Below are 10,554 nucleotides of genomic sequence, written 5' to 3'. Positions count from 1 at the left end.
TGGTTGTCCGCCCTGTCCTCTTTTGAGTTCCAACTCCGGTACAGAGCAGGCAAACAAAACATTGACGCAGATGGCTTATCCCGCCGTCCACACCCCGAGCCAGTAAATGACTTGGTCTCTCTGAAGGAACAAGAGCGGATTCGCCAGTTTTTACAACACCACTTACCTGGCACAGATCCTTTCACTCACATTCCTCCTCACGCTGTCAGTGCAATCTGTGACAAACACCTAGTCTTCCAGTCTCTTGATAAAGACCAAAATGCTTTTGCATCCCCACTTGTAACCTCTCTGTCCATGACCACCAATGCTCTTCCCGAGAGTTTCGAGCAGTGCAACGTTTCTCCTGTCATTCTAAGTATGTCCGAAGAAGAGTTGAGACAAAGTCAAAGAAACGATCCTGCTATTGGCGAAATCATACATCAGCTCGAAACGGGTGAAACATCTTCCTCTACTGTACGGCAAGAGATTCCATTACTTTCCATCTTTCTGCGCGAACTAAACAAACTAGAGTTTCAGAATGGAATTTTGTACAGAAAGAGGCAAGTAGGTGAAGGAATCCAATATCAACTCGTTCTCCCTGAAAACCTGAGATCTATGGTGTTAAAAAGCCTTCACGATGACATGGGTCACCTCGGCTTTGACCGGACTCTTGACCTAACTAGAACCAGATTTTTCTGGCCAAAAATGGCTTCAGACATTGAGCAAAAGGTCAAAAGTTGTAGCAGGTGTGTTTGCAGAAAAACTCTGCCAGAGAAGGCAGCGCCCCTAGTAAACATACAAGTCACCAGACCTCTCGAGTTAGTATGTATCGACTTTTTAACTATCGAACCAGACCGCAGTAATACAAAGGATGTCCTTGTCATTACAGACTTCTTCACGAAGTACGCTGTAGCAACTCCTACCCCAAACCAAAAGGCTCGAACCGTAGCCAAAGCTCTGTGGGAAAATTTCATCATCCACTATGGTTTTCCGGAGAAGTTGCACAGTGACCAAGGAGCAGACTTTGAATCGAAAACCATCAAAGAGCTGTGTGACCTAGCTGGAATACAAAAAGTCAGAACTTCACCTTATCACCCCAGGGGAAACCCTGTAGAAAGGTTTAATAGGACCCTACTAAACATGCTAGGTACACTCAACGACGAACACAAGATACATTGGCGTGACTTTGTTAAGCCACTCGTACACGCCTATAACTGCACCAAACATGAAAGTACTGGGTTTACGCCTTATGAGTTAATGTTTGGTAGGCAGCCTAGATTACCAATAGACCTGGCTTTTAATACCCATTTGAACCATCGTCAGCAACAATCTCACTCACAGTACGTTAATGCCCTCAAATCTCACCTCCAAGAGAGTTACCAACTGGCTACCAAAAATGCTGCTAAAGCTGCGGAACGGAATAAAACCAGATATGACAAGCATGTAACTGAATCTGTCCTGGATGTTGGCGATCGTGTGCTTGTGAGGAATGTTAGGATTAGGGGTAAACACAAGTTGGCCGATAGGTGGGAGTCCGTTGTCCATGTGGTTGTGAGTCAAAAAGACAACCTACCGGTATATACGGTCAAACCAGAGCACCACAATGGTCCCACTAGAACTCTTCACAGAGACCTTTTATTACCGTGCGGGTTCTTGCCAACTGTCCCTGAACATCCTCCTGCAGTCCAAGAAAAACCACGCCGAGCAAGCACGCGTCAACACCCTATAACTGATCCTGATGAACCGGAACAGGACTATGATTCTGAGGAAGGGGACAACTACCCTCTGTATTACCCTCCAAGTCCTTTCAGAGAGCTCTCCAGGTCCTTTGAGGAATACAAAGTAGTTTTTCCCCTCAACACTCATTCAAACCCTGCTGTTGAGCGACCAAAATCAGACAATGCTCAAGTCTCAGAACCTGCCAGACCCCCTGAACTGGTTGATGCTCCTAGAGAGGCTGGTGGTGAGGTATCGGCCAGCCATGATGAGCCTGGTAACGCTACATTGCCTGATAATGCCCCAGAGGGCATGAACATGATGGAAATGGCAAAGTCACTTGAGACAGAGAATGTACCTGAACCTGCAAGGGAAGAAGAACCAAAAACACAACTAGGTGAAATGGACAGTGCACCAGATTCAAATGAGGAAACAAGTAAAACTCATATTGAAATGAATGAGGACCCATCTGTGAACAATGACAACAAAGAACATGACCCAGAGGCAGAACAGGCTCTCAGGCGATCTTCTCGAGAAAGACTAAAACCCAAATTCTTAACCTACCCTGAATTGGGGAATCCTCTTGTCAGCATAGTTCAATCTCTGTTCCAAAGCTTAAGTGACGCTGTAACAAACACTATTGAAGCCCACGAGATCAAAGTAGTCTAAACTATGCCTTGTGCAAAGGGACTTGCATATATTTAAGCAGGGAGGGTGTAACCCTGGTTACAAAGCACCATTTCAAACTAAAGTTGTTAATAAAAACAGTCATAAAGAAATGCATTGCAAGCAATGGATAGGCAACAAATAGGTTAAAAGAAATTTAAAATGCATTAAAATAGTCAAATGCTTTATTTCATACGTTTCATTTAGGTTTAAGAACATAGAAAAAGGGTTAAAAATATGTGAATTCATTTGATTTATTTATTTATTTTCTTCATTTAACATGGTTTAAAATGTGTTCAGACTCTTATTTTGAAGAGTCACGTTGCAGCGTGACTCCTGAGACTAGCCACAGCCAATCAGGTTGTTTTGTTTTTTCCTGCTTGTTAACGAGGGAGAAACGCAGACAGTCGTTGTAGAGCTGCTGCTGAAAACAGAGGAAAACAAGAAGAATAAGTAAAGAGTCCATTTAAAGTTAATTTTGTGCCTTGAAGGAGTTTTTTTTGTTTGTTTTGTTGTGTGTTCCAACCTGCCGTGACCTGGCGATATTTCATACTTGTGTTCATTGCCGAACGGGACTTGGTGAGTTAAAAGAATGTATTTTATTTTATGTGTGGAACATTTTGTTGTGATGTATCGGTACTTTCATGAAGATGGAAAGCTAAGGTAGTTAATTTATGATGTTTTGTGTTGGAATGGTGGATGTACATGGTGGATTGAAGCACAGGCCTGTAGTTCAATGTCCTGTGATGTTACGTTTTTTTCTGACGCCATGATGGCGAATGCGCCATTTCATGAAGTGCAAATTAAGCTAAAAAACAAGCTTTTATCAATATGTGAAGCTACCAGATGTAGTATTTGATTTTTTTGTGCATATTATTTTATTATTATGCTAGGCCATTAAGGTTTGGACCGGAAATTCTGAGCGAATATCGGAGTTGGATTCCACGTGCGAGATGTAAGATGGCGAGCCACCCAGTGACCCCATGAACTGTGCATCACACAGGATCAAAGCGCCTCTGCCGGATGTTGCATGGGTTTCATCAGAAACTGGTAGGATTGATCCATATTTCACTGCAGAGCTGCTGTGGATTCACAGAGACACTGGATTAACCGTTTAGGACTAAAGGACTGACACTTAAGAGAACAAAGACAATTACTTGTGAAATACAAGTTTATTCAGTCTTTTGCTGAATACAATTTGAGTTGTTTTGTTTAATTTTTTTTGCTATTGTTTTATTTGTTAACCTTTCATGTTAATGCTGTAATGGTGTTTTCTGACATGTAATATTTTTTCTGGGGTACGAACAACAAAATAGAAAACGGTTGAAACTAACAGGGAATTTAACCAAACTTGAACTAACTCTTGAAACTTAAGAACTAAACTTTATTCAGAATAAAGCTGAGTTAACTCACATAAATTAGTGATACAACTGGAGACTAATAATAACCTAGGTTGAAAATAGTATCCTTTTAAGCCAAATAGTAGGTTTAAATAAAAGAAAAAGGATTCATAAACTAACTCACGTGAACACAAAAAGAGGGGGAAATATATTTTTTTTCCTTGAAGTGATTTTGAAATTAATGTTAACTGTATGTCAACTGTCCATTTTATGATGTCAACTAAACGTATTAAGCCGGCAATTTAAACTGATTCTGTGGTCTGTGGTTATTAATGCATCTTACATCAATCACTGCTCCTGTAGTGGAACCTAGCACTGAGCCTAGTATACTGTAACTGTTACAGAAGTGTTACATATAGTCCTAATTTTATAAAGATGAGCTCAAAAAAATAGTTAACTGACAACTACTAAATGTTTTATAACTTAATCATGAATTACATTAGGAATACATGTTAATAAAGCATTTATTAACACATTAAGTAACTATTACTATATGTGTAAATAATAAGATGTATAAATGTACATTTAAATAGTTTATTAATCATTTGCTTACACTTTCTAAATTATCTTATGAACCACTGGTTTGAAAATAATGTAATACATAATTGAGAAATGATAAATTGATCATTAATAAAGTATGAAAATACAACTATTAAACACATAAGAATAAAGCATATATAGCTGTATTTATAAACTGCTTATTAATATATATTAATGCTTTATAAATGATGAATTAGCTATTTACTAATGCTTAACTAATGATTCATTGCATGCAGTTATTATAAAGTTTAACCAAAGATTTTGTAAGCATTTTACGTTGTTGTGCTTGGAATCAATTGTTTCGTTTGTGATAATGCAATGAAACACGGCAAATTAAGCAGACTTAATTTTTGGCCAGGCTGTCATACAAATAAATTATGAGCACATGCAAATAACAAGAAAGAACCAATTACTGTGTGTTGTAGTCAAGTACTGTATGTTTCCTGTGAGCTTTTTGTTTTTCTATGCATTTTTTCATAGTAAAATAAAACCTGTAGCTGTAGTTTGCCTTTTTTTGATTAATTATTTTGTGAGAAAAATAAATGTAACCCATATTTTGATGGTTTAATCAAACTTGTAGGGTCAATAAAACATCACTTTTGGCCACTACTTAAAATATTTTCATATTTTCATAAATAAATGTAAAAAAAGTTTAGCCATGCTGGCCAAACTAAGGCGTAATTAATAGCCACAGTTCCAGGGAAACAAAGAATAAGACTCTTTTGGTTGACCAAATACATTTTTAACTGAAAAGACCAACTATCCAACTATTTGAAGTATTGATTTTGTCACCAATATCTGTTTAGCCTGTTTTCTGTATGTTGTCTATCTTTCCATACATATATATATGTATATATATATATATATATATATATATACAGTATATATATATATATAAAATGGTAAACACCTCAACACAATTGGACATCTTGGACATATGGCGAAGAAAATATGGAGTTTGGTCAAAAAAGGAATGGTGGGATGAACTGAAATAAACATCTGTTTATAGCCATCTATTGTTCTGATTGGTGGGATTATATGAACATACTCTACTCAAACGTTTGTTAGTGACTCCATGCAAAGGAATTCACAGAAAGGGATGATGATGAGGCAAACAAAGAAGCAAGGACAAAATTCGAACATTCCAGATGAATAGGACCATATTTCAATATATCACCATTCAGAAAGGACTTTTCTCTCAAAACAAGGGGCGTGAAGACATCAGCATCCTAACCATATTCAAGAGCACACAGCATGTTTTACGGGTCACTGTGCACAGAGCTCCGTATGGACTGTGCTTCAAATGAGAACCTCCTTCTCTACCCTATTTGCATCCCGAATTGCACTGCAGGGAAGCACCATTCGGCAAAGAATCTTCAGCAGGGGTGCTAAACAAAGAATACATGCCTCATATTGCTGGGTAGTGAGTAACATATGCACTTTGTTCCAAATTCTACAGAGCATTTTAAAATAAAATAGATGTGCTCCCATCGTGAATCTGTTCTACGAGATGGCCAGCATAATTATACATGAAATAAGGTCCTGTTCAGCAGAATTATGCAGCCAATACCTTAATTTTGACAAATTCTAAGCATAAATAGGTAGCATCAAATATATAGGCTACTTTATATAACCTATAACCTCATAAAAACTAATTACAAAAATACTAAATCATCCATTTGCAATTCTGTTCATAGGCATGCATTGCAAAAGCTCATTGAAAATAATAATCCAAGATGGTGGACAAAGCAAGAGCAATGTTATGATCAAGAGTCCAACCCCAGACATGATAGTGTCGGCAACATGTCGGCCCAGATCCGGCCCACATATGGTACGTGTTGAATCCACGTGTACCAGATGTGGCCCGGATCTGAGGCGACACCATGTTGTTGTCTGAGACGTATCAAGAAAAATGGTTTGATATAATTAAAAATTGACTGTTTTTACTATTACCCAATACTTGTGTGTGTTATGCATTTTTTCTTTGCTTATAACAACATATTTTTGGCCTGGCAATTATACTAACAACAAACTGCCTATGGAGGCTATAGCAGCAATACTACTAGGTTGCAGCCACATAACGGGCCAGTTGTATGAACTGCCAGTCGGCAAGTTTTTTTTATACTTCTGATGAGTGTTACATAAAAATATACATTGGTCTGTAAGACTGATAGCCCCTTGGCTAAATGCTAGTTGGTTTTACTAGTTCTTAAGAGAACATAATGGCTTTGTTTATGCAACTGGTCCAACATCAAAAACATATTTGCTAATTAAAATGATAAATTAGGACACTTATAATAACATTAATAACATTTTAAGAAACCTGATTATTCATAATAACAATCAACCAACATTGCCTCCATATATTTTTTCTTTAAATTGTTGATGAAAGACCAAAATATAAGGTCTGAAGTCTGAATATTAGCTTCAATGTTCCTGTCGAGGCTTCGCTTAATTGCACAGCTCCATTCACACCCTTTCTCACCATACAGACGCATACTGACCTCTGACCTCCTACTCTTCTCTTCAGGGGCTTTGGTGGAATAAAGGGTGATGGTTAGAATAAGGAAAAGAGAGGGTTAACTTCATTATAAAGTTCTCTAAAAGCATTATCTACACCCCTACACGGCTCCCCACAACAAGAGATAGAAAGAAAGGGGTGAGAGAATGAATGGGAGTAAGGGACATGAAAGTCTAACTCACAGTGCTGTTAACACAAAGGCATGCTGTGGCATAGCAAGCAATATGTGGATTTGAGCGGCGTTTAAGATATTCTTTAGTGATACTTATGGCACTTTTCACGAATGGGGTAAACTCTGGTGTCCAATTACTTTTCTTAAAGAAGTAGAGGCACAAAGTATTCAGCCCTGTTCACAAAGAAATTCTAAGAAAAATGTATATTTTCTTTAATTAAGTGGAAAAATAATCAGTGGCTACAAACTAAAAAACTCACATTAAACCAACCTAGCATTTATATAAAAATTACAAATGTTATTTTGATTTCTTGTCTTGCTAGAAATGAACATAAATCAGGCTTTACTCTGAAACATGTCACAAATTTTAGAAGGCAAACAGTTGCAAACAGTTTTAAATCTCATATAAAATAAATGACTGCATTTTGTGAATTTTTTTTAATTTTTTTTATTAGTAAACTAGCTCATCTGGCACTTGCTATTCAGAGCACTCAGATAGGAGTCCTGTAAAACGTCATAATAAAAAAGATCAGACTTGTAGAAGCAAGCTAAAATGGCATGGTTGCTAGTGTTTCCCAACCTTTTTTTTTTTTTTTTTGCCACGGCACAATTTGGATAAGTAAAAAATCCCACGGCACATCACCTATATAAAAATATGACAAAATTGCACAAACATGCATTGCTTCAAATGGCATATAAATCTAGATATTAGGCAATATTAAAAGTAGTACCCACATTTAATGTGAAAGCTTAAGTATGAACACAATAAGTATGATGCTTTGGTGATGATAAAACAACAAATTTACATATCGGTGTCGGCGGAAACCTCGTATTTAATTAAACAATGTCGTCGAAGTTGGTATTGTGGCTTTATATAGCTATGGTCAGACACTTGCACGTGTCATTATAAAATACAATTTTATGAAAATCAAGCTCAAATTGAGTTTTTTGACCAGCGAATGACAGATACAGTCTCTCTGTCACTGCAACAGCCGCATCAGTATGTGCATCGCATTACGTTTTCATCAACGTACAGGTGATGACAGTGTTTATGGACAGTGTTTCTTGAGTAAATAATATGCTGTACTTACGCAAACATCAGTTCTTTATTTTGCATTGCATTGCAAACAAGCAGAGATCTCTCCAAACGGTGCGGTACATTCTAAAAGGAGGCGGGGTGGAGTTATGAGGTTTGACGGACAGTTTGAGAAGCCAATGGTTTAGTCACAACCTCTTTTAAATACTTTTTATTGGTTCAATATTTGTAAAAACCACTTGTTGTGTTGTACATCCGAGTGTAATGGTTCATCTAAAAAAAGTAGAGTTTGGTTCTATACATTGATTATTGATTGTATGTTGAGATGTGGGCTTGGCATTCAAAATCGGAGGCAGATGAACGCAAGCTTACATGGGCAGAGTTTAAGTGGACTAAATGATTGGTGAAGTCCTGCATACGTCACCAGAGAGAAGTCCTTTTCACCAGAAGAGCCAGTTATGACATTTTTATTAAATATTACTTTCACGATTTCAATGACTCTTATATTCTTTTGTCTTGTTTTACCTGTGTTGAGTTCCTGTGTGTTTGGTTCCTGTTTCTTTAGTTGACATAGTTATTCATTGATTAGGGTCTCACCTGATACTCTTCATCTTGTGTATTTAAACCCTCAGTCTTCATCTGTTCTTTCTCTTCTGTTAAAGTTTTGTGCTGGTGTTCCATGTGTCTCGTCCATCTGTGTCAAGTCTCTTACATCTGGATTACCAAGTCAAGTCAGCATGTGACAATTATGAGGTCAAAAAATTTTTTAAATGAAACATATGCACAGATGAATTATGCACAATAATATTTATAACATGCAACGTGAAAATAGATTGAATGAATTTTCATTTCATTGCGACTTTAAACTTCAGCTTCACACCCCTTTTGACATTTCATTTCCGAACTGCCAATATAATAAACGTTGCCAGATTCACACTCAACTGTTTCGGATAAAACTGAACACGCTTTTAGACCTGCTCTGAAAGTGTCACAAACTTGCAGGAAGCAACGGAATATAATTTTGGTACAGGTACGTTTTTCCAATTACCCTAGTTTGCTAAGAAAAGAATAAAAATGATTTTGTAGCATCTTCTTGTCAGGGTTATGTTCCTGAGTTTTTGTGACTAGTTTCTGATTGAGTTACACACCTGTCTCTGGTTCCGTTGATTATCCATGTGTGTATTTAATACTTCAATCCTTGTATCTCCTGCATTATGTGTGTTGGAAAGCCACACTGTCCTGACACTTATAGGCCCTAATCTGTACCTTATTCATGGAAATTCTTATCTCATTGAAATATAAAAATCAAAAACATGCACAATATCTTTTAGATTATTCTATGACCAAAATTTCTTTAAAATATTTTGAAGCTTTGTGCTCATAAGCGCTTCAGACATGGATAAGCCTGACCTTGAAGAGGAAGGTAACTCTAGAAAATAAAAGTAAGTGGATTAAAAGAGTGCATGCTTTGAAGGGGAGAAGAAGTGTAGATCAAATGCGAGGAGGACTGGAGTTCAATCAGCACGGCTCTCTCTGATGATGAGGATGAGATGTCTTGGCTAAAGGTCGCCTCTTCTTGAGTCAAGCTCTGCCTGATGCAGATAACTCACCACTATAGCGAAGTTACAAAATCGTGAGAAAATCATGGTGATAGTATGTAAATTAGTGATTGTATGAGACAACCATGAGATGCAAATGGAAAAGTCTTCTTGTTCTCAGATGTTTCTCCTGCACTGTACTTTTTTAAATTTATTTTTTACTTTTTTATTTTGTCAAATCAACTTAGATCATTAATGTGGTTCAGATAACATAATGTTTTGAGTTTCTATTGATTAAAGCAATCTTCTTCTTTGTATTAATTCAAATTTTTAGTTTCAATAAACTAAAAATGTTAAGGCAACCAGGTTACTTACTTTAAGTTAAACCAGCAATATATATATATATATAATTTTTTTTACAGTATAGGTCTCCACACTGGAGTTTTTGAAGAGATCTCAATAATGTCTCAAACTGATTTGCCAAGATACCAAAGTCTGCAATCAAAAGTCAGAGATCGATTCTCAGTGTGAACAAATATTTATGATCAAATTGAAAGACCAAATTACTGAGATTCTTGTATCAGTATAATAAGTAGGCACAAGGGTGCAATTGTTTTTGTTTGAAGTGAATTCAGTTTTTCCATCTTCTGAATACAGTTTTTTGTTGATCTCCTCTTCATGGTTTTAAAATAGTCTGCTTTGAACTACATTTTCATGAAAGAGAAAAAAAGATTAAAGTATCATCATCAAGCACATTGCACTCCATGGCTTTTTGCCTTGCTTTCCTCACACATAGGCCTACATATACAGACTATTTTTTTGCTATCTCTAGAGACAGTGGAAGAGAGAGAGAGAGAGAGAGAGAGAGAGAGAGAGAGAGAGAGGTAAAGAAAGAGGAGTGAGGATCTGGCTGGTTTTCTCTCAGAATGAGCCCCTGAAGGTTGAGCATCAAACCATCATGATGCAGTCACAAGCTCACATTGCCA

General features: G+C 37.0%; 1 protein-coding gene across 1 annotated transcript; it reads left to right on the top strand.

The window, feature by feature from the left end:
- Window positions 1–738: 738 nt before the first annotated feature.
- LOC309507591 (uncharacterized protein) lies at window positions 739–3,476 on the top strand. Its single transcript, XM_082181880.1, has 2 exons — window positions 739–2,940; window positions 3,255–3,476. Exon 1 carries the CDS (start codon window positions 1,120–1,122, stop codon window positions 2,362–2,364), a length of 1,245 nt encoding a protein of 414 aa, XP_082038006.1. The 5' UTR covers window positions 739–1,119; the 3' UTR covers window positions 2,365–2,940; window positions 3,255–3,476.
- Window positions 3,477–10,554: the final 7,078 nt, after the last annotated feature.

The sequence above is a fragment of the Leuciscus leuciscus genome, assembly GCF_965113295.1.
Source record: "Leuciscus leuciscus genome assembly, chromosome: 10".
Classification (NCBI taxonomy): domain Eukaryota; kingdom Metazoa; phylum Chordata; class Actinopteri; order Cypriniformes; family Leuciscidae; genus Leuciscus; species Leuciscus leuciscus.
Note: the sequence above shows the minus strand (reverse complement) of the source record. Positions and strands in the feature narration are given on the sequence as shown.